This window comes from Oncorhynchus masou, chromosome 3 (genome assembly GCF_036934945.1).
Source record: "Oncorhynchus masou masou isolate Uvic2021 chromosome 3, UVic_Omas_1.1, whole genome shotgun sequence".
NCBI lineage: Eukaryota > Metazoa > Chordata > Actinopteri > Salmoniformes > Salmonidae > Oncorhynchus > Oncorhynchus masou.
In genome coordinates, this window is record NC_088214.1 from 38,168,271 (window position 1) to 38,195,518 (window position 27,248).

General features: G+C 43.1%; 3 protein-coding genes across 4 annotated transcripts in view; all 3 read right to left on the minus strand.

Annotated features, from left to right (window-relative positions):
* LOC135516006 (homer protein homolog 3) overlaps positions 1–1,352 on the minus strand; it is a 33,321-nt gene extending 31,969 nt beyond the window's left edge. The window contains exons 1-3 of one of the 2 annotated variants that reach the window (XM_064939956.1): positions 1,071–1,350; positions 834–974; positions 426–474 (exon numbers count right to left, since the gene is read on the minus strand). In XM_064939956.1, coding sequence (XP_064796028.1) covers positions 426–448 — 23 coding nt within the window. In that variant the 5' untranslated portion in view covers positions 449–474; positions 834–974; positions 1,071–1,350. Of the gene's footprint in view, positions 1–425; positions 475–833; positions 975–1,070 lie in introns of both variants that reach the window. The other variant, XM_064939965.1, reaches the window with a different exon arrangement.
* Positions 1,353–7,539: 6,187 nt separating this feature from the next.
* LOC135516023 (regulator of nonsense transcripts 1-like) lies at positions 7,540–16,405 on the minus strand. Its single transcript, XM_064939989.1, has 23 exons — positions 16,065–16,405; positions 15,380–15,516; positions 15,145–15,234; positions 14,686–14,853; positions 14,347–14,527; positions 14,046–14,207; positions 13,841–13,928; positions 13,488–13,586; positions 13,183–13,291; positions 12,936–13,095; positions 12,711–12,829; positions 12,355–12,519; positions 11,967–12,081; positions 11,697–11,840; positions 11,159–11,372; positions 10,697–10,814; positions 10,416–10,572; positions 10,081–10,223; positions 9,665–9,839; positions 9,401–9,482; positions 8,925–9,313; positions 8,687–8,806; positions 7,540–8,498 (listed from the first exon to the last, which is right to left on the minus strand). Exons 1-22 carry the CDS (start codon positions 16,230–16,232, stop codon positions 8,690–8,692), a joined length of 3,300 nt encoding a protein of 1,099 aa, XP_064796061.1. The 5' UTR covers positions 16,233–16,405; the 3' UTR covers positions 7,540–8,498; positions 8,687–8,689.
* Positions 16,406–16,703: 298 nt separating this feature from the next.
* LOC135516030 (pyroglutamyl-peptidase 1-like) lies at positions 16,704–21,270 on the minus strand. Its single transcript, XM_064940002.1, has 5 exons — positions 21,106–21,270; positions 20,365–20,417; positions 19,798–19,914; positions 19,070–19,302; positions 16,704–17,651 (listed from the first exon to the last, which is right to left on the minus strand). Exons 1-5 carry the CDS (start codon positions 21,134–21,136, stop codon positions 17,432–17,434), a joined length of 654 nt encoding a protein of 217 aa, XP_064796074.1. The 5' UTR covers positions 21,137–21,270; the 3' UTR covers positions 16,704–17,431.
* Between the last annotated feature and the right edge of the window lie 5,978 nt (positions 21,271–27,248).

The window sequence follows — 27,248 nt, forward strand, 5'->3', positions numbered from 1 at the left end:
CACTAACTGGTTTACTTTGTAAATCAAGTTTGAAACCACTTATTATCAATATAACATCAGGAAACAATGAATCTAGTGCGATATTCTCAGATGCAACATCAACATCACTCCAAAACTTGTAAATGTAATTCCAGAGCCATTTGACCTACTTGCGTTGTGATCACAGATCTGTGCACTATCAGACTACTACTCCATAAGACACAAGAGAAGACTCTCTCCTCCTGTTGAAGTAGAGGTCCTGTAAGAGTCATAGGCATCCCAAGGTCATTACACCAATACTTTTACTGACAACTGTTGGGATGGATCTCTTTAGACTTTGTGGTCATTATGCCACCACAGACAAGACAATAGGGGCTATTGAGTAGATGTTCAGGAGAGGATATCACCACTGTATGAAACATAAATCCCAAATAACAGCCACTTACCTTTCTCGATGGTGTGGATACATCTTATTAAGCAGGAGATGTGTTCTTTCTATGGAAGAAGGAAATTAACACACACTGATACGTGTTACAAAATGTTTCGGGTGAAAACGTAATCTTGATGTATGCACATCCATATTATGGTTTCAACAACAAACAATATTTTGACATTAACAGACAACTGGACTAGATAATAATGACCGGGAAAAAAAGTGACCGGTTGGTCAATGTATCAATAGCCTTTCAATTTACAGATCAAGGTTTGTGTACACCAATATTAAAACGAATTGTCCCGACTATTGAAATATGGTCCAGACTGCAGCATAGCCTAAACTTTTCTCTCGTAGCAAATTTAGCAGCGGTCCAATGCAATAAGTCAGTGAGAGTTGAATAGTTACTCGAAACACTCACCTCATGTCGTTGTAAAATATTAATGCGATGTATTAATCCAGATCTAATATGGGCTCCTTTATGTTTTAGAATAGTGGCGCTGAAATCCTTCCTCTCCTGTGTCCGGATACGGATGCTTCCCAATTTACCACCGGAATTTCACTGCAAAGGGCAAGACTTGACTGTGAATAGGCTACTGTGGACATTAGCTGCCAATGAAATTATATGCGCTCTGTCCCTTCACTTGGAAAGGCTTACCACGACGTTGGACATCGATGGCATCACTAAACTGGAGCAACGTGTATCAGTTGCCACAGTCCGGGCGGTCCATCATGTGCATATTTCTCCGATTTTCTTCTCTTTGGCTGTACTTCAGTAACCTTGTTGTAGCGCAGTGCCCCGCGAAGCTCTGGTTCTAGGCTATACTCCTCTTGACGGCTCAATGTGAGACGCAAGCATACAGTGTTATGCACTGGTAGGCTACAAAGTATCGCTACTTTTATATTGGTTACATTTCTTATCCCGTCAAGAACCTCGCGCGGTGCAGCACTTCATGATAACGATTTCCTACAGTTGTGTTTATAACCAGTCGATATACCACCACCTGCTGGTCACAGTTTGGTGGTGGGTCAAATTCCATTTCATTTTAATGACAAAACTCGTGCTGTAAACTACTTCATTTTTGACCATAGGCAAATAAATATGGCCTACTTAACACTAATTAAGGCCATACACTATTTCATTTTCACATTGCTCACAATAAAACAAATTCCTTAACCCTTGTGTGGTGTTGGAGACTGTGGGACCCATTTTCAAAGTTGACTAAAATAAAAATTATACAATTCATTATTGTTTTCAACCTGAGACTCATGGGCCTTGGCACATTTTCTGCAAAATAACACATTTTTATTGAGTGCACACTGTGTACCCCCCTACACATTTATATTACATATGTGGTATTCGGGTCCACTTGACCCGAGGGTAATAAAAGTGTGGAAAAGTGTGTGTGTAGGTGAAAACAAGTAAAAACTAAATAAAAAGGTTTGCTGTGTGCCTTCACTTTGTCTTCCTCCTCCCTGGGCATGCTGTTTCAACATAACACCAAGAACCTGTCTGTCTCCCTGCCTGTCTCCCACTTTTCTCGCACTCTTTACTACACAATGTCTTGCGGGATCCTGCACAATGTTATTACTTAATGTTAATACATTATTTCAATTTTTTATATATATATTTTTTACAACATATCGAAATAATGTATTTTCCCACATTCGACCCCAGCCAGGTGCAAATTGGGGGAGGGGCATAAATAAATAGCTTTGCATGTGTGGCTCCTTACCACAATCAATCAGTATGGCAAAAATAATCTATGCTTAGAGGGCCTTAGAAATATTTTTTTGCAGAGAGAGAAGCTGGTGTGGAAGGAGCGTCCTTCCTCTTTGGAAGATGAAAAATCTTCGGAATATGAGGATCATGTCTCTGTCAATTCGGAGTCTGACAGTGAGTTGGAAGGAGAGGATGAGATTGACCCTCAGCCTGTCCAGGACCAGCCCGTCAGCAACCAGATCATCAGCAGCCTGAAGGAGGAGAAATACAGATGTAAAAAAAAGTGAAATTGAATGGTCTTCTTGCTGAAGGAATGAGCCACCCCGCATGGCTGCCAATGTGATAAGGATGCAACCAGGACTGACGCGGATGGAGGTTACTTATGTGCAGGACATAGTCTTCTTTTGAACTGTTCATCCCAGAAACCATCCAGAAAATCATTCTGGGCTACACTAATATGGAGGGAAGGCGTGTTATTGGGGAGAGATGGACCAAACTCATTTACATGCATACTTTAGGGTTGTTATCCTTGTTGGTGTTTTCAGATCCAATGCGGAATCCACAGAATCCATGTGGGATGCAGAAACTGGCAGATAACTTTTCCATGCAACGTATCTGGAAAACTCCCACATTATTTCCAAGATTATCCGCTTTGATAACCGAGACACCAGACCAGCTCATACAACGTGCACATTTGTCATCTGCACGTGCATCATTTGTCACCAGATTGGGACGGAGGGAAGCTCCAGAGGAGACAGCTTTCTCGAGGAGCTGGGCAAGGCATTGGTAAGACCTACAATCCAAGGACCCCAGCTTCTGCAGCCATCGTGAGGAGGATTCATGAGAAGGATGCTAGTGCCCCATCCACCCGGCCCACAGAATCAACAACTCCAAAACCGGAAGTAAGTGTGTGATGTTTCATGTGTGTGTCTGACTCTCCTACTTTGGTCTGCTGTAACTACAGATGAAGTCAGATGTTTACATACATCTTAGTCAAATACATTTAAACTCAGTTTTTCACAATTCCTGACATTTAATCCAAGTAAAACATTCCCTGTTTTAGGTCAGTTAGGATCACCACTTTATTTTAAGAATGTGAAATGTCAGAATAATAGTAGAGAGAATGATTTATTTCAGCTTTTGTTTCTTTCATCACATTCCCAGTGGGTCAGAAGTTTACATACACGCAATTAGTATTTGGCAGCATTTCCTTTAAATTGTTTAACTTGGGTCAAACATTTTGGGTAGTCTTCCACAAGCTTCCCACCCAGTTGGGTGAATTTTGGCCCATTCCTCCTGACAGAGCTGGTGTAACTGAGTCAGGTTTGTAGGCATCCTTGCTCGCACATGCTTTCTCAGTTCTGCCCACACATTTTCTATAGGATTGAGGGCAGGGCTTTGTGATGGCCACACCAATTCCTTGACTTTGCTGTCCTTAAGCCATTTTGCCACAACTTTGGAAGTATGTTTAGGGTCATTGTCCATTTGGAAGACCCATTTGTGACCAAGCTTTAACTTCCTGACTGATGTCTTGAGATGTTGCTTCAATATATCCACAATTTTCCTGCCTCATGATGACATCTATTTTATGAAGTGCACCAGTCCCTCCTGCAGCAAAGCACCCCCACAACATGATGCTGCCACCCACAACATGATGCTGCCACCCCCGTGCTTCACGGATGGGATGGAGTTCTTCGGCTTGCAAGCCTCCCCATTTTTCCTCCAAACATAACAATGGTCATTATTGCTAAACAGTTCTATTTGTGTTTCATCAGACCAGAGGACATTTCTCCAAAAAGTATGATCTTTGTCCCCATGTGCAGTTGCAAACCGTAGTCTGGCTTTTTTATGTTGGTTTTGGAGCAGTGGCTTCTTCCTTGCTGAGCGGCCTTTCAGGTTATGTCGATATTGGACTCGTTTGACTGTTGATATACTTTTGTATCGTTTTCCTCCAGCATCTTCACAAGGTCCATGCTCTTTTCTGGGATTGATTTGTACTTCTCGCACAAAAGTACGCTCATATCTAGGAGACAGAACGCGTCTCCTTCCTGAGCGGTAATGACGGCTGCGTGGCCCCATGCTGTTTATAAGTGCGTACTATTGTTTGTACAGATGAACGTGGTACCTTCAGGCATTTAGAAATTGCTCCCAAGGATGAACCAGACTTGTGGAGGTCTACAATTTTTTATCTGAGTTCCTGGCTGATTTCTTTAGATTTTCCCATGATGTCAAGCAGAGGCACTGAGTTTGAAGGTAAGCCTTGAAATACATCCACAGGTACAACTCCAATTGACTCAAATTATATCAATTAGCCAATCAGAAGCTTCTAAAGCCATGGCATCATTTTCTGGAATTTTCCAAGCAGTTTAAAGGCATTGTCAACTTAGTGTATGTAAACGTCTGACCCACTGGAATTGTGATACAGTGAATTAATTAAGTGAAATCATCTGTCTGTTAACAATTGTTGGAAAAATGACTTGTGTCATGCACAAAGTAGATGTCCTAACCGATTTGCCAAAACTATAGTTTGTTAACAAGAAATTTGTGGAGTGGTTGAAAAACGAGTTTTAATGACTCCAACCTAAGTGTATGTAAAACTTCTGACTTCAACTGTATATATGTGACTGAGTGAGATGTTAGTAAAATTCCTGAACTAAGTGTTTTCATCATTCTAAATGAATCCGGTAGCAACAAGAAGCAGCGTTGTAATGTGTGTGGACCCAAGGACAGGAAGACACAGTACACATGCATCAAAAGCAAGAAATACATTTGCAACACACACAGTAAAACTATGTGGTGTAGACAGGCCTTCATTTGTGGTGTAGACCGGCCTGTGTTCAATGGGGCTCATTTATCATTTCCATAAAATACAAAAATGTGTCCTTCCAATTTGTTCAGTTCAAAGCAATAAACATTAGTGATGAAAACCTTGTTTCACTTGTATTTGTTCAAGATAAACATGATTTATTCCACCCATTATGATTTTCATGGATGTTGTGCGCTTTTATTGATAAATATGATCTAGCAGATGTAAATATGAACCATGTATGCTGTCTATATTGCTTGTAATTTATATAAGGCAACATCTAAGTATTAAGTATTTTTACATAAATTGTTATGGTCCATCAGACCCGCGAACATTAAGTGAATATCAAGAACATGAACACCACACAAGGGTTTACAATAATAGGCTAACGAGGACAACAATTCTGAAGTCCACATCTAGGCCTAAGCTTGAGTTTTGGGTTCCGCAATAACCTATGGGGCCTAGATGTCAAGTCTTTAAAGCTCAGTGCTGGTAGCAGTTGAGTAAATCATAATTCCAGTGATTCGTTAAAGAAGTTAAAGCACTTAAAATGAATGAAAAGAAGCAACCTTTGTTTTTCAAAGATTTTTACAAGGATGATATTTCAGTGAGCGACACAGATGATCAAAGAACTACAATCATATTCAAACTATTTCCACAGAGAAAGAAAAATCACTTCGCTCACTTCAACACAAAACCCCCTCAGAGGCAAATAATACTAAGATCAGACAGGCAGGGGGGGTTTGGCTATTTTGTCCGAATTGAAGGTTCTTTGCATTCTAAATTCCCTGTACCTCATGGGGCACTCAAAAGTGATGTTGTTTGCTCATCTTCAAACACAGTTCAAAGGATCATTCGCTGATAATTAATCTACTTGAATTTCAATGCTCTGCATTTAGTTCCCCCTTTGAAATTATAGGCCGTTTCATAAAGGAACAACAAAAATACATGAATGTTTAGTGATGAAACCTGCCAATTGATGTGTACTATTGAATGGTACATACACAGTTTGTCAGATAGGGATAGTTGTCATGGGAAAATAACACATTTTCATAATTTATCTGAGGGTAGTGGTTAATGTCTATAAGATACCAAAATATCTGATGATATCTGTAAGTACAAACATTTAGTCAGAATGGGTGGCATCTTAAACATCTTTCCACAGGTGTTAATAACTGACTGTTTAACCACGTCACTAGCATACAACTATGACTTGTGAAAATCGTAGCCTCTCACGACTCACAACTTAAATGTCAAATGACACTTAATTATCACAAGCATGGAAGGAAGGGTACCACAATTACTGAGTGATGGTTACACACATTTCATCATATCAGAGTGAAAGATCTCAAACCTAAAACGAACATGGCAGCAGCGCTAGACTTGGTCAGGAGCTCACCGGAGCGGAGACCCGGCACCTAAAATGTTCTACTGCTTGAACTGCTGTACCTCTTATAGAATATTAGCTCAAAACTATTGTGGAGTCCTGCTAGGCTTGGGCGATATACCGTATACCAGGATATTTCAAAATACAGACAGTATGATTTTCAATACTGTATGGGTGGGGGGGTTTGTGGTTATTATCGTTTTGAAATAGCGCCCCTTATGTGCACTTCCGGTAATACCGTATACCCCAGTATGGTACAGAAACTGTAAGAAAATCTGGATGCCGCCCAACCCTAACTCCTGCACTTAAATATAAGCAGTACCGGCACCTATTTCTGTCCAAGTCAAGCACTGCATGGCAGGGAAGTGACAGAAATAGGACTTACACAAAATACTACTTTACACATGGAAACTTTACCATCAATGATACAAACGACATCAACATCTTCTCTCTGTGTGAGACAGGGTAGACCTACTACATGTTTGAAGATGTAAGTATTGGCGTTTTCATCAAAACTAAAAGGACATTGAGGGCAAAAGTCAAATGTCAACTTCAACTGGAAAATACAGTTCACGCAATCTACTACATCCCCCAACATTTTTTAAAGGGGGCAAGATGTGGTGGGGGCTAGACAAATCTACACCACACCCTTTAAAAATGGGCACTAAATAAAAACTACCTGTGTCTACAACACCAACGTGGACCAAAATTAATTCACGTCCTCTGGCAGACAGAAATGCCTCCCATCTGTCAAGAAACTCATACATTTCAGTTATCTTTTTCATTTGGTGCCAATGATAGCCAGCACTGAATACCTACATTTAGCAGGTGCCAGACGCTTCAAACCTTCCTTTGTAGTCAGTTACACTTCAAGACTTCCAGTCTTATGACCGTAGTATTCACAAGCTTCATGTCTATAACCTCTCTGAACATAAATTCATGTTCCCATGTGAAGCACCTCTTATCTGAAGCTAGGCGAATCATGACCAATAAAAGGAAAACATGATTTAATACACATACATTTCATGTTTAAACTTAGGGCTCTAGGGATAACTTCCCCCCCCTTACTGTGGGGTTAATGAATTGTAGCCATGGAAAATATGTGTCCTACAAGCGCTTTTATGTCTGTGGAGCTGTGATGCTTTTTAAACTAATAACCTGGATGTCATTTAGAAGATCAAGTGATAGCTGCTTCAATCGATTACAATCAGTTGGTTATGATATTCTTTTTACTCTTTTTGTACTACAGAACAATACACAGCAGGAAAAAAATGAAAACTTGTCTCGCAAACTACCACTTTGGATCTCGAGACAATAATGTCTTCCTTTAATAGTTTCCAAGAGCCATTCCACCACTTTTCCTTAGTAGACCACCTTGAGAAAGACCCAAGCGGAAAGCCAGCGAAAATCACAAGCTTCTTATTTCAGAACCTCTGCGACGACAGACCTCGTGTAGAAAACTTTCCAACTCAAAGCTGAAAAAGATGAACGGTCAGAATCCTTTCCCGACTCCTGCACCATTTGATTCCGCTTGAGATGTTCCACCAAGACCTCTTGGTCCGCACGAGCCCTCTCCTCTCTCCCCCTCTCAAACATGTTCAAATGCAGAGCACGGTTCAACTTTGAGGTTAGAAATTTTCCCAAATCGACTGACCCCCCCCCCCTCCCCCCTCTGGCTGGTAGGAGACGGTTTTGTGGATTGAGCTTGAAGGGTTGTGTTAGAACTCCTCTTCTCAGTCTCTCTGCTCCAAGAGCAAGAAACTCAGCCAACTAACTGGTGGTCCCGGGAGGCGGGGAGATGTGACTCCTGTGTCCCCCAAGAGGATTCACAACCTTCGTCCCTCAAATCATCACCGAAGGTCCCGTCTCTCCGATGGCGCTACTTCCGACGTATGCTGCTTCTCCTTTTTCTCCATGTCTCTGTGTGCGAGCAGGGCCTCCTCTCTCCCTCCCTCCCACTCGCTCGCTCGGCCTGTCCAGCTCAACCCCCATTTTGCTCTCACTCTTGTGATTGGTTGGTCTCTCTCGGTCTCTCTCCTGTTGCTTTCACACAGTGGTGCTTCAGTTGTAGCCGTGGAAAACGGGTATCCATGTTTCTTTTTTTGATTTTACCCAGATTAAAATGCAGGCGAACTAAGCTCAGCACAGGCTTAGCTCCTTTTCCCACGACCTAAGAGTAAAATAAAAACAAAAGATAATTGTAATACCCTGATAGAGAGCTTCTGGTATCCTACTTACTCCACCTGATACTATGATATTATTAAATAACATCTTACAGTAACTGTTGGCTTAGCTCATAGAATGTACAGTGCAAAAGGTTCACTGTTATCTTAACTGTTGTTGTAACTGTTGTCTTACACTCTAGTACTGGGACAGTCCAGTCATGCCATGTTGATAGGCTCGTTCACCCTGGTAGGTAGAGTCTTGGGAGAGAGCCACGTCAATCTGGGACTTGAACTCATCACCAAGGTAGCTGTCCTGTAAGGAAAACAGCAAAGGAGAAGCTTTTAGCCTGCTGATTTTCATGCCTGTATGTCTATGTCAGACCAATAAAGTCTGCTAAAAGATGAATATGTAAAGGGTTCTGCTGACTTACTTGGGAGAGTTCAGGCTGGGACAGGCCAGGCTGGCTCATCTGGGAGGGCTGGCTCATGGTGATGTAGCCCTGTGTGAGGGGTCCCTGGGAGAAGGGCTGGGAGCCCAGGTCCTGGCTGGCCTGGCTGCCAGTCATGTGGCCGTGCTGCCCGTTGCCCCCGCCATGGCTCGCCATACCACGGCTCCTCTGGCGCCCGCCTCGTGCCCCTCCGCCCGCCTTACCCTTCATACCTCCGCCACGGCCTGCTTGGGGGCCATTGACCTGGCCCAGGTAGCCTGGAGGAGGCATGACCAGGTTGAAGGGGATGGGGATGTTCAGAGAGGCCATGGGGCCTGGGCCAATCATTCCAATCTGGTCGTGGGTCTGGAAGTACATGTTGGATGTACGTGCTGAAGGGAGAATAAAAAGAGACCATTTTTAGACAACGGCAAAACAAGTACAAAGACACAAGTTTACATTTTGACGTCGCCTCTCACCAGTGCTGCTGCGGTCATACACAGATCCAGGAATAAGAGCTTCCCTGGCATCATACATGGCTGTGCTCATGAAACGGCCCCCCTGAAAAACCCACACATAGAAAAAAAACACTTCACTAAGTCGAAACAGAAGCTGACGCACATTCTTTTTTTAAATAACAGTGTACCGTCTACACTAAAGTAAAATCGGGAAAAACAGCACACCGCGTAAACATGTACACGGTCAAACACATACACGTGTTCAAGGGGCCGGACAAGACTCACAGGGTTGACGGCGTTGACCAGCTTGCGAGGCTTGCTGAACTGCATGAGGCTCTCCCTCAGGTTGTTGAGGGGTCCCTCCACCAGGACCTTCTGCTCCTTGTAGTAGTTGAGAAGGTGGTTCCACAGAGGCTGCTTGGACAGGGCCTTGGGGTTGCCCACGATGATAACCCCATACCTACACACACACACACACACACACACACACACACACACACACACACACAGTTCCTTTACTGTCAGAGTAATGATCATTTGTGAATCCTCACAGCAAAAAGTTGACATAACGCCAAAGACAAAGACATTGACATAGTCTTGCAAAATATATATTTTTTTTAAAGACAGGATAATAAGATGTTTCAAAATATCTGTTGAGCATCAGGAGACAGAGGGACTGCACATGTCCTGGTGTTACTTACCTGGCCCTGGTGAGAGCCACATTGAGACGTCGTGGGTCGTTGAGGAAGCCGATGCCCTGGTGCTCATTGGCTCTGACACAGGACAGGATGATGAAGTCCTTCTCTCTGCCCTGGAAGGCATCGACACTGGCTATCTCCACCTCCTGGGGACAGCCAAGAGACAGAAACTATGAACTAGTACTGTTCCAATCACCATCTGGCTTCCACTTAAAAACAGTAAACGTAGCCATTTTTCTTTTTTTTAAGTCACTGCAGAAAGCACTACAGACTTGAGTGCCACAGTGGCGTGCCATTATTTTATGTTCTTTCTCCCTAACCCTGTGAGCATGCCGTACCTGATAGAGCTTGGTGTGGAGAGAGCCACTGAACTGCATGTACTGCACCAGGTAGGACCTCTGGCCCTCGTAGGGGGTGATGATGCCTATCTGGTCAGGCTTGGCCCCGGCCTTTAGCAGCCTAGTGGTGATCTTCTCCACGTTGGAAGCCTCAGTCCTGTACACAGAGAGAAAGAGAAAAGAAAAGCTTATTCATTTAAAAAAATTATAATAATACACTTTTTATGAATGAGGTCTGTCTGTTTGGTCAAAAATGACAAATGCTTCCATTTGTCAAATACCTGTTTAGATAGGAGGTTCCGGAGCTTGCGATTTCCTCCTGGCCCTGGGTCACATAGAAGAACATGGGCTTGTCTGGCTGTGGCCACTGGAAGTCAAAGCCTTTCTTGATGCGGTCAGCTGATAAATAAAAGAAAGGGGTCAAGATGGGGAGAGTTAGCGCATTTACATGAAGGTTAATCCAGAATTAAGTGTGGAAGCCAGTGACATGTTTTAGCTTTGTTTTCAGTGTTTTCCACCTTGTGCAAACTTAGTAAAACTTGCTGTTATAAAGCAATACACGATTGTTCTGTTTTCTTGGTCTTTTCGAGACAGATTATGTAAACTGCCCATCTAGCTAGTAGACAGCAGGGAGTCCATTCCCCGCTTGATGGCCAAGCACATCAGCAGAACAAGCTAACCCTAACCTCTGTTTGTGAGGGTTCTACACACTGGCCCCAAACCCTTCTCCCTCAGTGACTTACCCGCGGTGACTCCATTCTGCAGGGAGCCCTCGTAGAAGATGTTGGAGGGGAAGGCGCTGAGGGCCGGGTGCATACGGTACTGCACCTGCAGACGGATGGGCCTGATGCCCAGCACCACAAGACGCTCAAACAGGGACTGGGACAGGCCCGCTTTGGCTGCCTTCTTACACATCACTACTGGACCCAGCTGGCAGTGGTCTCCCACCAGAATCAGCTGGAGAGAAACAGACCAAGAAATCCTAGATTTAGTATGAACAGAAAGATCATTCCAATTCAAATCCAATGTTGTGTGGTTTGGGAATTAGCGTTGGGTGTAGGTAGTGTGCCTCACTCAGTGTTCTGCACCTGCAACAATGTTGAATTCAACCAAGCACAGACACCTGCAGGCAATAAATGGCACTACACATTTCCATCAGCAACAACTTTTGATAAACATTCTGTACGAGAAACAGAGAGAAGTTGGGGCCTGTCATTGAACTAAGTGACTGGGCATCATTTTTCTTAGAGGTTAGAGATTTCTTAAGAGACTGAGACGTACCTGTTTGGCCCCCAGTATGACAGGCACCATGCACTCGGGCTCAGTGGCCTGCGTGCTCTCATCAATGAGGATGGAGCGGAACTGCATCTTGGCCAGGCGGGGGTCTCCTGCCCCCACACAGGTACAGCAGATCACATCAGCATTCTGAGGAGCAGAGATGGGAGTGAAAGGAGACATGGTCAGTGATAGGAAGTAGATATTTTTCACAGTGGAATTAAAACATTTGAAGGACTTTGTTTTAAGGGAGTGTGGAAAAGGAGCAGGCGTTACCGTTAGTAGTTCCCTCTCGGCGGTGCGCTTCAGGGCCCTGTATCGCTTCTCATCAGAGGAGGACAGCTCCCCAGTCTCGTCCTTCAGCTGCTGCAGCTTCTGAAGCTCTGGTATGCTGCACACAAATACAGAAAAACACAAACTGAGGAAACAGTGCTCTTTACTGTGCTGAAATTATGTAGCCTATAATGAAGGCTAACGCGCAGAAAAGCTGTAAGACAGAGGAAAGACCTCGGGAACATGACCTGCGCATCTATGCTTCCAAACTGAGGCAACTCTCGTTGCCCATAGCCAAGTTCTCAAGTGGAATCGATCCTTTGTCTCTAGTTAACAGGACACCTGATGAGATAAAGATACCATTCCTCCCCGGGTAGCAGTCCCAGGTTACCTGTCCATGTTGCGGATCTGGTTGTGCAGAGCCAGGAAGGACACGGGGGAGTCGATGGCCTCTCTGCTCTTGGCACAGAGCCTCACCACCTTCAGGCCCGACATGTGGATCTTCTCAGTCAGCTGGTCCACCGCGATGTTGCTGGGAGCACACACCAGCACTGGCCTGAGGAAACACACACAACTGGTGTTAGGGACGGATAAAAGGGGCTTTTATTAACCCTTTGGTTGCTCAACTGAGAACAATGTGTCATTTGCAATGTTGACCTCTACCAACACTAATGTAGTCACTACTGTAGTGGAAGTTGTTTACTAAGTACTGTGTATGGTGTCCCCTATTAAGTGAGCACATCTTACCCGTTGCCCTGTCTGGCCAGGTGGTAGACTACAGTGGCAGATGTGACCGTTTTCCCCGTGCCAGGGGGCCCCTGAATGAGACTGAGAGGACGCTGCAGCACGGTCTTCACAGCATACACCTATGTGATGACACACGACGTTGGCATCTGGCAAACGGTCAGCGAACATGATCGTCGAAGGAATAACTCAAATATACTCATAGATTCTGTCTACGATAACACCCACCTGTGAGTGGTTGAGGTCAGGCAGGCCCTGGGCAGTGAAGCGTTTGGGCAGCTGACACTTGATGACCACGTCCTCCACCTCGTGACCCAGCAGCTTGTGGTAGATGTACCCGGACACAGAGGTCTCGTCCACCGCAAAGGTCTTCAGGGCACTCTGCATCCTGGAGGAAAGTTGAAACAAGTCCCCGTGTCAAGCCAGCTGAGCCCAAACCATTGCATCACATATTGATTTGTGTCAGAAGACCTACCTGTCAAAAGAGGTGGACTTCCACACAAAGTCAACCTGGAAGTTATGTGGTACTTCCACGGGAGCCCCAGCACTGCTCCTCAGCTCGATGGCTATCTCGTCACCATAGTCTATTAGGGAAGGATTAAGGACAATACACCACAAAACCTTACACCGATTCCTCCCAGAAACTAATGTGGCGATACTGCGGTGCTATTGAAAGGATAACGCCAAACAAAGAAACAATTACGTCAATCAATTGCGCGGCGAACAAGATGCTGAAGAGTAAAAGATAACAACGTTACAGCATAGTAATGAAAAGGATACTGTCTGGTACTTTGATGACATGTCCAATACCCTTCCAGAGTGGGGCAAGATCTCCCTTGTACCTCAGGCAAATTTCATCACCCTGCATCAAGCGCATGTCTACAGAAATACAGAGAATGAAAAGAGGGACAGCAAGGGAAAGGGAATTAGCTTATGAAAGGCACAATATAGAATTGATAGACTATGGAACATTTATCATACAAAAATGTAATCGTACATGCACACACATTCAGACTTAGACTAGAAGACAGGCCAGCATGCGCGTCAGGGAGAATGTAAGGGGAGGTTGTGGCCAGAATGGAATGGACATGGACCACGTGACGTTGATGGAGATGAACAAAAAAAGGAATTACCACCTGAGTCCGTCTTGGGAAGGCTGAAATAAGCAATCCGCTTTTTATTGAGTCCCAAGTCCCACCTGACAGTTATATTGTCTTGGGTCTGTGAAACAAACAGATGAGAGAACGATCAATCAAACATGTAAAACCAAAACTGCTTTTACATCCAAAAGCAGGAAGAGCTAGCCTGAACAGTCTGGCAGAACACAGTTGGTCTTACCTGGGACTCTTTGAGTTTCTTATCGTAGTCGGCCTCCAGTTTGACCAGGGGGCCAAATATGTTCTGGTACTGGTAGGCATCCTCATAGCGCAGCAGCACGTGCTGAGGCTCCTCGTCCACGCCAGGCTTCTCAAGGTCCTCCAGAGTGGCTGTGGGGTTTTCCTGAAGACACCAAGACAGATTGATACAGTCAAACAACAACAACTAAAATTGGCTTTTATATCAAAAGGACCAAAGTAGTAGGCCACTGGCCTGTAGCAAATTGCTGGTTAACTTATGCTAAATAAGGCATCTCATAAACCTTCCAGAGCTCCTCCAGCTTATTGATCTGCTGGGCGGTGATCTGGCGGGCCCGAAGCTGTTCCTGTTCTGAGGGGATCTTCACCAGCCAGGAGAGGAAGCAGCGGTCCTGGATCAGCGGCTGCCACTGGGAGCTGTCCCAGTTGATGTCTTTCAGACTGCTCTGACTGGCACATGGCTGCCTGCATTACCAAAACACACACATTACGCCTATCAACACACTATTACAAAATCTCTTTGATTCAATGATTAGAGCCACTGGATCTGAGAAGGCCCAATCTGATCATTGTGATACAGAATGGTATAAAGAAGGTTAACAAACACCATAGATCTGCTTTACCTGCAAAGCAGTACCACCACAGAGTCGGCCTTGGCGGGGATGAACCCCAGGAGAAAGACGTTGCGACAGCCACAGTTGTAGCACTCCAGCACCGTCTCCCCCAGAGGACCGTCCTTGTGCAGAGTCACCTCCTTGGACTTTGCTCTGACCAGGTGGTTCACAATGTGACTGAGATGGTAGATGAGAGAAAAAGCACAAAAATGTATGTGCTCACTACCGTAAGTTGCTCTGAATAAGAGCGTCTGCTAAATGACTCAAATGTAATTGTGAAATGTAGGTTTATCAACATGTCTTTCTGACCCATGTTAAAATGGTACAAGTCAATTCAGTCTCCATTTGCATCACATTTCTACTTCATGTGTGCAGCCTCCCACATCGAGTAGACAACAACTACATTTAGCTAAATACACCACAGATGGAAGGTCAACAACCGCCCGTTGGTTGGTCTTTGAAGCCTACCTGCCAGACGTATTGCCGCGTCCATTGCAAAACCACTTCTTGCTGGTGTTGCAATACACCACGCATGCCGGATCGTGAATACCACAGTAACTGGGCAAAAGGAAAGAAATAACACAATGACAACTTTAATATTGGTGTTTAGAGGAAGGTAACGTTGGATAAAACAAGCTATCAACACTTCAAACCTCTTTTCGTTATCTGTCCGACAGAACTAAAAAGTATTTCCGAACATTACCTGCATGCATGGACTGGGAGGTCTTTAGTATAATAGGTGTCCTCCTCGTCTTCTTCAAAGTTCAACTCTGCAAGGAGTTGACTTGTTTTTACAACAGAGTCTTCCCCATTCTGCAGAACTCCATCAGGCCCATTCACCTGGAGAGTAACGTGGACATTTAAAGACAGTGGCAAAAATAATGTAAATAACCTGGAAAAGGACACACCACCACCACAAAAAAAAAAAGGTTTTAGCGACAAGTGCATTTGACAGCTAGTTAGATAACTTGCTATCACATGCACTTGCTGTCGCAAACTCGCAGCAGCTAGCTAGTAACGTTATGCCTACTATCTAAAGCATGACAACTACCTGTTGTAACTGTCATGCCGATAAATGGTTCAGTCATGGCTATCTTATCAAGAAAACGACAGACTGCTCGTCAAATACTCCTGGTGTCCATCTCAGGACGCATATTAACTCATGTTAGCATGCTAAATCATTATGTAAACATTCTGGCTAAGCTAATTCGTTAGCCAGCTGCGTGGCCTGTGGGGCAGATGCATGTGTTTTCTATGTAGCTCGAAAGCTAGCTATGTTAACATAGCAGCTTCTGCTAACTAACTAGCTAGCTACCTCCAAGATCCATATTAAGAACGCTATTAGCGAGCAAGTTTGCCACAAAACAGGCAACAATTACTCCACGAACCTGGTTGTCCAACTGACTCTGCGTCTGGCCTGTTTGAGTCTGGCTCGGTAGAGTAAAATCTGTGAACTCATATTCCGAACCCTGGGTATCTGCTCCAAGCAAGTCGGCTTCCTCGGTGTCCAGGAACGTGAGAGTCTGCGAGCTCGGCCCGTACGCCTCAACACTCATGTTCTCCGCCAACAGTGATATTTCAGAATTATATTTTAGGTATAGTAGCTAACTCAGCAATGTGTAGATATCCCTGTCAAAAGTGTACTTGAACAAATGTCGAAAAACCTGCGCAAATGAATAAAGAACTGACGAGATCGAGAGCCTCAACTCTCACTCGAAATGATGACGTATCACCTTGCACCGCAGAACAAATGCATAGAGCACAGGAGTGTCCATGACGTTTACACAAAAGTCTATTTTTCACCATCCTTGATTAGGCCCACTGTACAGTCCACGGAGCTTTATGGCACAGTCGGAAATGGTTTAAGCACAAGTGCTTACCCTTCCTGATAATATTATGTCAAATGACATTCAACTGAATGCTTTTCATTTGCAATAGATGTAATGAAGAACAGCAAGTACTCTACTACCGTATACACCACAATAGTTATTTTGTGAATTTCTTACAAAAATACAGAAGAGGCTAACTCTGACATTAGTGATTTAATCACAGGATTAGACCTGTTCTGAAGTAGAGAATACAGATACTGAACACAAGATAAAAAACGTAATATCATTATTCATCACATTATAAATATTGATTGTATATGCAATAAATTACCTGAGATATTAACACATGATTGAGGTACATTTATCAAAGAAAACATTTTTTCCTCCTTATATTGTACACTATAGTAGTATACAGATATTGTACAATTTCACAACAAATATTAATGACAGACAAAGGGGGAGCGGAGCTGATCCAATAAACGGCACACTACATTAAACATTATGTCAAAGCGAGAGTGGTTGGTGAGGTGAATAAGGAACTAAAAGGGGAACTATTGAAAATTGTGAGAAGCAGCCAATGGTAAGGCTGTCAGGAGGACTTGGCTTAAAAGCACACGTCTGTGCACACTGGATATACAAAGATGTTTCTCTCATCTACAGCGCTGTTCATTGGACCATTACTCTGTTTGTGAAATGCAGTCAAACATCCACACCCAGAGCCATAGATAGATCCATGGCTCTGCCTATGTTTATTCACATACTCTTCCTTTCTCTAGTTTCTACAACAGTGGAGTGCCGATGCCCCTCTCTTTAGCTAACGCTCCCCAGACTACAATGGGTAGATGCTGATGATGTTTTAAGTGCTTTATCTGTCCATTGAGGACAGCAGCAATGAGTTGAGGACAAAGGTCACCAGAAGTCTTTCTTTAGTGAGCATGCTGATGGTGCTGGTGGCTGCAGTGGTGGCGGTGATGGTCATCACCCTCAGCTTGACCCACAAGCTCCAGCATCTCTCCCACTATGGCCTGCAAGGCTCTGCCTAGGTCCTGGGCATTGTAGGGCTTCCCCAGAGGAGGAACGTGAACGAACGCTGACCTGCCCTTCCCCAGGTACAGTGACGTGTAGTAGGTGTAATCACATAGGTATCTGACAGGGACAGAGGTTGAGTTAGGGTAAGAGAGACAAAAAGAGGCATTATCAGAATCAATGGATTTGCCATTCAGGTGAATAGGATTTCTGAAGCGGAAACTAAAATTAGAAATTCAGATTATAAAGGCATACACCAACCAAATTTTGGCATAGCATTATCTCATCAATACCTAAAAAGTATGCTACAATTACAGATTTGGATGTTCCTAGATAGAATACATTTGTAATTTGAGTAACCTATCCCTTAATGGAGTTTCATTGAAAAAAAAATAGTGCATTTTTTTTAACCTTTATTTAACCAGGTAGACCAGTTGAGAACAAGACAACACATAAACACACATATAGTCAATAACACAAAATAAAAACTAATTGAAAAATCTATGTACAGTGTGTGCTAATGTAGAAGAGTAGAGAGGTGGGCAATAAATAGGCCCTAGTGGGGGAAATAATTGCAATTTAGCATTAATACTGGAGTGATAGATGTGCAGATGATGATGTGCAAGTAGAGACACTGGGGTGCAAAAGAGCAAAAGGGTAAGTAATAATATGGGGATGATGTAGTCGGGTGTGCTATTTACAGATTGGCTGTGTACAGGTACAGTGATCGGTAAGCTGCTCAGACAGATAAGACTCCAGCTTCAGAGATTTTTGCAATTCGTTCCAGTCATTTGCAGCAAAGAACTGGAAGGAAAGGAGGCCAAAGGAAGTGTTGGATTTGGGGATGACCAGTGCAATATACCTGCTGGAGCGCGTGCTACAGTGGGTGTTGCTATGGTGACCACTGAGCTGAGATAAGGAGGGGATTTACCTAGCAAAGACTTATAGATGACCCGGAGCCAGTGGGTTTGACGACGGATATATAGTGCGGGCCAGCCAACGAAAGCATACAGGTCGCAGTGGTGGGTAGTATATGGGGCTTTGGTAACAAAACGGATGGCACTGTGATAGACTGCATCCAATTTGCTGAGTAGAGTGTTGGGGGCTATTTTGTAAATGACATCGCCGAAGTCAAGGACCAGTAGGATAGTCAGTTTTACGAGGGTATGTTTGGAGGCATGAGTGAAGGAGGCTTTTTTTTTTAAATAGGAAGCCGATTCTAGTTTTAATTTTGGATTGGAGATGCTTAATGTGAGTCTGGAAGGAGAGTTTACAGTCTAACCAGACACCTAGGTATTTGTAGTTGTCCACATATTCTAAGTCAGAACCATCCAGTGTAGTGATGCTAGTCGGGCAGGAGGGTGCGGGCAGCAATCGGTTGTGGATCATGCACTTGGTTTTACTAGCATTTAAAAGCAGTTGGAGTGTTGTATGGCGTTGAAGCTCGTTTGGAGGTTTGTTAGCACAGTGACCAAAGAAGAGCCAGATGTATACAGTATGATTGGTTGATTGAGAGTAGAGTCCAGCACATCACTCACCGGCCTGCGTCCTTTGATACCGACACTGCCACACCCAGCCTTGAGGAGTTGACCCTCTTGCATACCAGGTCCATGTCTATGACTGAATCGATGCATTCAGGGCCCCCCTCCATACAGCACTGAGAGTCTGGACAGAAGCTGCAGTTGTCCACCCGCTTGTAGCCGTGGTTGCGGCCACATTTCTCCAAGGTGACCGTGGTGGCTATGCCAGAGACTCCGACATGGACCACCAACTGTTGACCAGCGGATAATTTTTATTTGACCTTTATTTTACTAGGCAAGTCAGTTAAGAACAAATTCTTATTTTCAATGACGGCCTAGGAACAGTGGGTTATCTGCCTTAGGGACAGAACGACAGATTTTGTACCTTGTCAGCTCGGGATTTGAACTTGCAACCTTTCGGTTACTAGTCCAAAACTCTAACCACTAGGCTACACTGCTGCCGAAGAGGATGTGTGGGGTGGGGGTTGTTAGCGGGAATTTAAAGAGATGATTGTATTCACTGTAACATGAGATACTGAGTAATATCAATAAAGGCAATAAATGATGGCAATAAATGATGTCATTATGTTTACATCATACAGTAGAAATAAATAGCCTACAGTATGTCATACAGTAAGTGTGCAGACTGTGCACCTAGACACTGCGTCAGGGCTTTTACACCATGCCATAAATAAATATAAAGTGAGGAACAACACTTGACTCTTGCTATGATTTCTTTTGGCTACCTGTGGCTGGTGCTGTTTCCATAGAGATGGAAGCAGACTTTGAACTGCCTGGTACTCCACTGGCACCTCACAGATGTGCAGATCCACATTCTGAGCCAAGCCGATCCGCTCCAGTTCCTGTACACAGAGGAAACAGGAAGGGTGCTTGAAACCACAAAACCTATTTTATTTGCTAAAGCTTTATTATACCTCTTGAGTTGTGTATCATTGTTTTAAAAACCTGTTGATTTTATACCTGTGTAGTGTGCCGTGATAACACTAATAACTGTAGTAACAACATTCACACATTGTTAAATAGGTATTCGTGCTATTCTTTATTCCATTTGTGTAATAAAGAAAAACGCTAAACTCCATTTCTATGTAATTACTAAATTACATTTAATGTTATACAACTGTGTTACTAAATAATAACAGTGTTACTATGTAATTACTAAATGACATTTCATGTGATACAATTTTGCTACTAAATAATAGCAGTGTTACTACTGATGGACACGGGCAATCAGTGTAACCAATAAGACTAGACCTCTTAATGATGCGCCATGCAGAGCACTCAAACTCACGTACCTGTACTGCCACCCAGCTAGCATTGATGGTGTGATCTCCAAAAGTTCCAAACCCTAAAAATGAAAAAAACATAGATGATATTGATAGCCTCTTAAAGTAATCGCATAGCAACACCAGTATACCCCAAACGCCGGTGGGAAACACTGTTTTTATAGCTGGCTGCTTTATCACTCTAGGCCTATGTAAATGAGAGTGGCAAGACTCTTCATTCAAAGTCTAAAGGTTAGATCAAGTTAAATATGATCCATTACAACAGCTGACACCTACAGTCAATTGTCAAACAATATATGCCAATCAGTGCATGGGTTTTATAGATGAGGTGACACTATAGGCTGCTATAATTTTCATTTTAGTTGCATAGGAGAAGACCAGACTTCTTGTCAATACATAATTCACAGGAGTATCACACCGCAACAATGTATCCATGAATGGCTGAATGGCTACATTGCCGCCTCTGTCTTGATATGCTTGTCATTGGTTGGTTTGCTCTTCTGCTTCATGACGGAGTTGAGTTTCGTCCGCTATCTGACAGACAGACATTTCCTGAATGGAAGATGACAATACTGTACAGTAGTTTAAAAATAATTTAGTTTTCAAGGTGTAGAAACAACATTATAGGTTAAAGTCATTCAAACCTAAAATGGTTATTCTTATGGCTCAAATAGTGCAGGCAACTAATTTCAATTAACAGTTTGGTGACAACTGACAGCAAACTATCAGCAATTTACATAAATTAATTACCTGTCACTATTACCGTGCTTTTAGTCGCCATAATTTGTGAGTTACTGTAAATTCTGCAAAGATTTCATAAATTATTTCTGAACGCCGTTGAGTTGAGAATTCCTCCTCGATTCTCTTTCGCTATCTATTGATTCGTGTTTTTGCAGGAGCTCAAGCGTTCTCGTTCTTTCTTCGACGCTTTGACAACACTGTACACCTCAACATCCAGCGGTCTATCGCCATCTACTGTAATGGCATGCATGCAGGGCCGGCTCTCTCGACCAATAGGGGCCCACCATCCCAATATATAAATAAAATACAAACAAAAAAAATATGAGTAATTTAGCAACGCAATTTGCTATTGAGAGTAACAATAGTAGAATACATCAGGATGGCATCATTTGGCAGTCTCTCTCTTGATTTGTCAGTCACATACAAATTACCTCAATTACCTTGACTAACCCTTTTGTAAATTTTTGTATTTCACCTTTATTTAACCACATAGGCTAGTTGAGAACAAGTTCTCATTTACAACTGAGACCTGGCCAAGATAAAGCAAAGCACAAAAGTACAGTCAAAACACAATCGAAAAGTCTATATATAGTGTGTGCAAATTAAGTAAGATTAGGGAGGTAAAGGCAATAAATAGGCCATAGTGGTCAAATAATTAGAATTTAGCAATTAAACTCCGGAGTGATAGATGAGCAGAAGATGAATGTGCAAGTAGGGATACTAGGGTGCAAAGGAGCAAATAAATAAATAACAATATGAGGATGAGGTAGCTGGGTGGGCTTTTTACAGATGGGCTATGGACAGGTGCAATGACCTGTAAGCTGCTCTAACAGCTGATGCTTAAAGTTAGTGAGGGAGATATGAATCTCCAGCTTCAGTGATTTTTGCAATTCGTTCCAGTCATTGGCAGAACATTGGCAGGAAAGGCGGCCAAAGTAAGTGTTGGCTTTGGGGATGACCAGTGCAATATACCTGCTGGAGCGCGTGCCACAGGTGGGTGCTGCAATGGTGACCAGTGAACTTAGATAAGGAAGGTGCTTTACCTACCGATCGCTGCCTGCACCTGCCCGCCCATCCAGCATCACTACTCTTGGAAGGTTCTGACCTAGAATATGTGGACAACTACAAAAACCTAGGTGTCTGGTTAGACTGTAAACTCTCGTTCCAGACCCACATTAAGCATCTCCAATCCAAAACTAAATCTAGAATCGGCTTCCTATTTTGCAAAAAAAGCATCCTTCACTCATGCTGCCAAGCATACCCTCGTAAAACTGACTATCCTACCGTTCCTCAACTTCGGCGATGTCATTTACAAAATAGCCTCCAACACTCCACTCAGCAAATTGGATGCCATCTATCACAGTGCAATCCGTTTTGTCACCAAAGCCCCACCACTGCGACCTGTATGCTCTCAGTTTTACGAGGGTATGTTTGGCAGCATGAGTGAAGGATGCTTTTTTTGCAAAATAGGAAGCCGATTCTAGATTTAATTTTGGATTGGAGATGCTTGTACCCCGCACATTGACTTGGTGCCGGCACACTCTGTAAATAGCCTCGCTATTGTTCTTTGATTGTGTTACCTATTTTTCTTAAAACTGCATCGTTGGTTAAGGGCTTGTAAGTAAGCATTTCACGGTAACGTCTACACTTGTTTTATTCGGCGCAAGTGACAATTACAATTTGATTTGACATGGATAATTGAGTGACTGTCAATGTACGTAATGTGTAAAGTGACTATGCATAGATAATAAACAGCGAGTAGCAGCAGAGTTTCTTTTAAAGGGGCGGATAATGTAAATAGAGTAGTCATTTGACTGTTCATCAGTCTTGTGGCTTGGGGGTAGAAGCTCTTAAGGAGCATTTTGGACATAGACTTAGGTCCAGCCTATGACTAGGGTGGCTGGAGTCCTTGACAACTTTTAGGGCCTTCCTCTGACACCTCCTGGTATAGAGGTCCTGGATGGCAGGAAGCTTGTCGGTGATCAGACCTACCACTATTGTGTCATCGACAAACTTAAAGATGGTGTCGTGCTTGGACACACAGTGGTGGGTGAACAGGGAGTACTGGAGGGGACTGAGCACGCACCCCCGAGGGGCCACCATGCTGAAGATCAGCGTGGCAGGTGTGTTGTTGCCTACCCTTACCACCTTGGGGCAGCCAATTGGAATTCCAGGATCCAGATACAGAGGGAGGAGTTTAGTCCTAGGGTCCTTAGCTTAGTAATGAACTTTGAAGGCACTATGGTGTTGAATGCTGAGCTGTAATCAATGAACAGAATTCTCAAGTAGGGGTTCCTTTTGTCCAGGTGGGAAAGGGCAGTGTGGAGTGCAATAGAGATTGCGTCATTTGTGGATCTGTTGGGGCGGTATGCGAATTGGAGTGGGTCTGGGGTTTCTGTGATGATGGTGTTGATGTGAGCCATGACCAGCCTTTCAAAGCACTTCATGGCTACAGACGTGAGTGTTACAGGTCGGTAGTCATTTAGGCAGGTTACCTTGGCATTCTTGGGCATGAGGACTATGGTGGTCTGCATGTAGGTCAGGGACAGGTTGAAAATGTCAGTGAAGACACTTGCCAGTTGGTCAGCGTATACTCTGAGTACACGTCCTGGTCATCCGTCTTGTCCTGCGGCCTTGTAATGTTGATCTGTTTAAAGGTCTTACTCACATCGACTACGGATAGCACAGTCGTCCGCCACAGCTGGTGCTCTTATGCATGCTTCAGTGTTGCTTGCCTTGAAGCGTGCATGGAAGTAATTTAGCTGGTGTGAGCGTACCAAGTAATTGGGTGTCACTCTAAAGCGGGAAGGTGGAATAAACGAGTCAGGAGTAGGTTTTCTTGATTGAACACAGTTCTCTATTGAGAGCATTTTGTCAACAAAAACATTCTAACATAATCAATGAAAAATCTTCCAAGGAAAAACATACATCTTCTTCTCCAGATGAAACAAGAACACAATAGGATTGTCTTTAAACTACAACAAAAATAAATTGCGGGATTGTCACCGTCTTAGTGGTTCTTTCTGCATAGCTTCTCTCTGTCCGTGGCCATCTTCCAGAGATTTTTTCCCCCTCTCTGCTGGTTCCATTCTCTTTTTTATAGGGGAAGGAGAGTATGTCATTAGTACCGTCAGCTGTGCTTAATTGACTCTGGTTACCTTGTCTCCCATGCCTTGTTGGACTACTATCCGTGAGCCCAGCATGCCCTCTAGTGGTCCTTCCACACCAGTCTAATAGGCTTGTGTCACTGGGTAGCTCGAGGCTGGGCTTCCCTTTGTCAGCTAACAATTTTGAGATTGGTAGTTAGTCTAGGCAGCTATCTAAACTTGTAGTAATCATGGCCGATCCTTTTGTTAGTCATTCTCACTCAGATATCATATTAACATGGCAAAAGTCATGGCAAAATGTGTAGAATTGCAGGAAATTAGCTTTAAAACTGAGAAAACTAAAATCTCTGTTCCATGGCAAAATTAGTAGAATTGCATGAAATTTGTTGTGAAATTGCAACATTTTCTCTGTGCCCAATTGTCTTTAAAACTTGTTTTGCCGCAAGGTGGGGGGGTACCCAACCAAATCTTGGTCAGGGCCCCCAAAATGCTAGAGCTGACACTGCATGCATCCTCCCATAGTTCATTCTCCTGAGTTTATTGGCTTGACTAATTTGTTTTGCCTATTGTTGAAATGACACATGCAATGATCAATTTGTAAAGGCTGTCTAAAGCCAGAAGATAGCAAATGTATATTAATAAATGTTTGTATTTATAAGGCATTTCAAGTCTTCTTTTCACTATCAGATGTATTTTCCTCATGCATTTATAATCTCTTCATTTGGTAACATTGGCACTTTGCATATGATAAAATGTAAATAATTTAAAAAAAATCCCAACTTCCAAAATTAGGACAGGTTCAGCAGAATAGAGCAATTTCAGCTGTAGAGGTCTTTAAATTCATAGGACCTGATAGGATTTGCATTTAGCCATTTATAAACTTCATTACAAAAAAAGGTAAATGTTGTTACATCTAACTTCAGCTATCTTCTCAGCTTTATCACATATGTAAAGCAAAATATGAATCCATTAATTGAATTTGATAATAAAGGCACTCCCATGTTGATATCTGTTCACCATAATAACATGGTTTGTGTTCAGGCCACACCCCTGTTTCGGGACATGACTCATACATTCTAGCCTGATTTTAAATGCCATGCTGATTCTGGATGAATAAAGAAAAAAGGCAGTTGTTTCTGACAAAATAGGAAACTTTTGGTTGGTTTGAGTAATCTATTCCAAGAAAGAGACATCAAAGGGAGATGATTTCACTAAAGGTACATATTTTAATTGATGACATCCTAACCATATGTATTTTTAATGTATAATATTCTGAAGAATGCTGGAAGACGTAAATCTGGAGATTGTGTGTGTGATTATTGGTGAGAGACAATCACAAACACATACTGCCCGATCCTCCATTCACCACCCACGCATCATCCTGTACTGCAGTCTTCAACAACCTCGATCCCCCCCCATTCATTCACCTGCTCTTGCGTCACAGTCTATGTCAATGTTGCCATGGAAACAAATGATGCCCTTGCTATTCTGTGGTGCTGATGCAGCCAGTCTATGGACGTCATTACTTTTTACTGGGGGTATTTGGCTATTTTGGCTGCCTATCACCCCACTGCGCTGGGCTATTCATAGGAACAGTAGACAGCCATCACCCTTTACAGTGTTATTGGCCTAGAGCTTGAAACCATTTTTCATCACTCCTTATTTCTCACTCTGGCTTTCTGGTCTGAGGTGGCATATCTCTCATGCTTAACCAGTCTAATCACCAACATAAGAGCTATAAGCTAACCATTCATATTTTTTTGGTTGAGTTCTTAGAAAAATAACAGCCAATGTTTGACTAAGAAAAAACATGGTTTCCTTTTCTCTCTGCAGTATTTCCTTCCTCTTTTCTGTTAAAACCTATAGGTAATTGCATCCTCAATAAAATGCACCTTAATCTATTTGGCAAAGCTGTGTCTTCTCTCTTAGAAATGTGCTTGGATTGAAAGACACATTATTAAACAATTTTTGAGATCAAATGTTTCCACTCAGTGTTAGACTGCACACCTATTACTGAGCCCATGTTAATGAATTCTTACAGGGCAGGGTGCCTTGTAAGAACGTGCCGACGAGTAGGTAAACCACCACTTCCCTCCGTATTATTGGCCAATGTGCAATCATTAGAAAACAAACGGGACGATCTAGGATTAAGACTATCCTACCAACGGGTCATTAGAAACTGTAATATCTTATGTTTCACCGAGACTTGGCTGAACAACGACGCGGCTAATATAGAGCTGTCTGGCTTCTCCGTGCATTGGCAGGACAGAGCAGCTATGTCTGGTAAGATGAGGGGTGGGGGTGTGTGTCTATTTGTCAATAACTGCTGGTGCGTAATGTCTAATATTAAAGATGTCTCAAGGTATTGATCACCTGAGGTAGAGTACCTTATGATAAGCTGTAGACCACACTATCTACCAAGAGAGTTCTAATCTATATTATTCGAAGTATCTCGGACCTGCCTGGTGTGTTCCTTGTTCTTCATGATGCTCTCTGCGCTTTTAACGGACCTCTGAGACTATCACAGTGCAGGTGCATTTATACGGAGACTTGATTACACACAGGTGGATTGTATTTATCATCATTAGTCATTTAGGTCAACATTGGATCATTCAGAGATCCTCACTGAACTTCTGGAGAGAGTTTGCTGCAATGAAAGTAGGGGCTGAATAAGGGGCTGAATAATTTTGCATGCCCAATTTTTCAGTTTTTGATTTGTTAAAAAAGTTTGAAATATCCAATAAATGTCGTTCCACTTCATGATTGTGTCCCACTTGTTGATTCTTCACAAAAAAATACAGTTTTATATCTTTATGTTTGAAGCCTGAAATGTGGCAAAAGGTCACAAAGTTCAAGGTTGCCGAATACTTTCGCAAGGCACTGTACCACCACAAACTGATGCTGGCACTAAGACCGCACTCAACGAGCTGTATAAGGCCATAATCGGCACTCCTAGTGACTGTGGACTTTAATACAGGCAAACTTAAATCTGTTTTACCAACATGTCACATGTACAACCAGAGGGTGAAAAGAACTAACTCTAGA

Excerpts from the sequence above, each read along its gene's own strand:
- LOC135516023 (XM_064939989.1), bottom strand. The coding sequence starts at position 16,232 with ATGAGTGTTGAGGCGTACGGGCCGAGCTCGCAGACTCTCACGTTCCTG. Across the intron at positions 11,373-11,696 it reads TCATACTGGGGGCCAAACAG|CTGATTCTGGTGGGAGACCA; the intron begins GTACGTCTCAGT and ends GTTTCTCTCCAG. Across the intron at positions 10,815-11,158 it reads GCAGAATGGAGTCACCGCGG|CTGACCGCATCAAGAAAGGC; the intron begins GTAAGTCACTGA and ends TTTATTTATCAG.
- LOC135516030 (XM_064940002.1), bottom strand. The coding sequence starts at position 21,136 with ATGGCGACTAAAAGCACGGTAATAGTGACAG. Across the intron at positions 19,915-20,364 it reads CTAGCTGGGTGGCAGTACAG|GAACTGGAGCGGATCGGCTT; the intron begins GTACGTGAGTTT and ends CTCTGTGTACAG. Across the intron at positions 19,303-19,797 it reads GGAAACAGCACCAGCCACAG|TTGGTGGTCCATGTCGGAGT; the intron begins GTAGCCAAAAGA and ends GCTGGTCAACAG.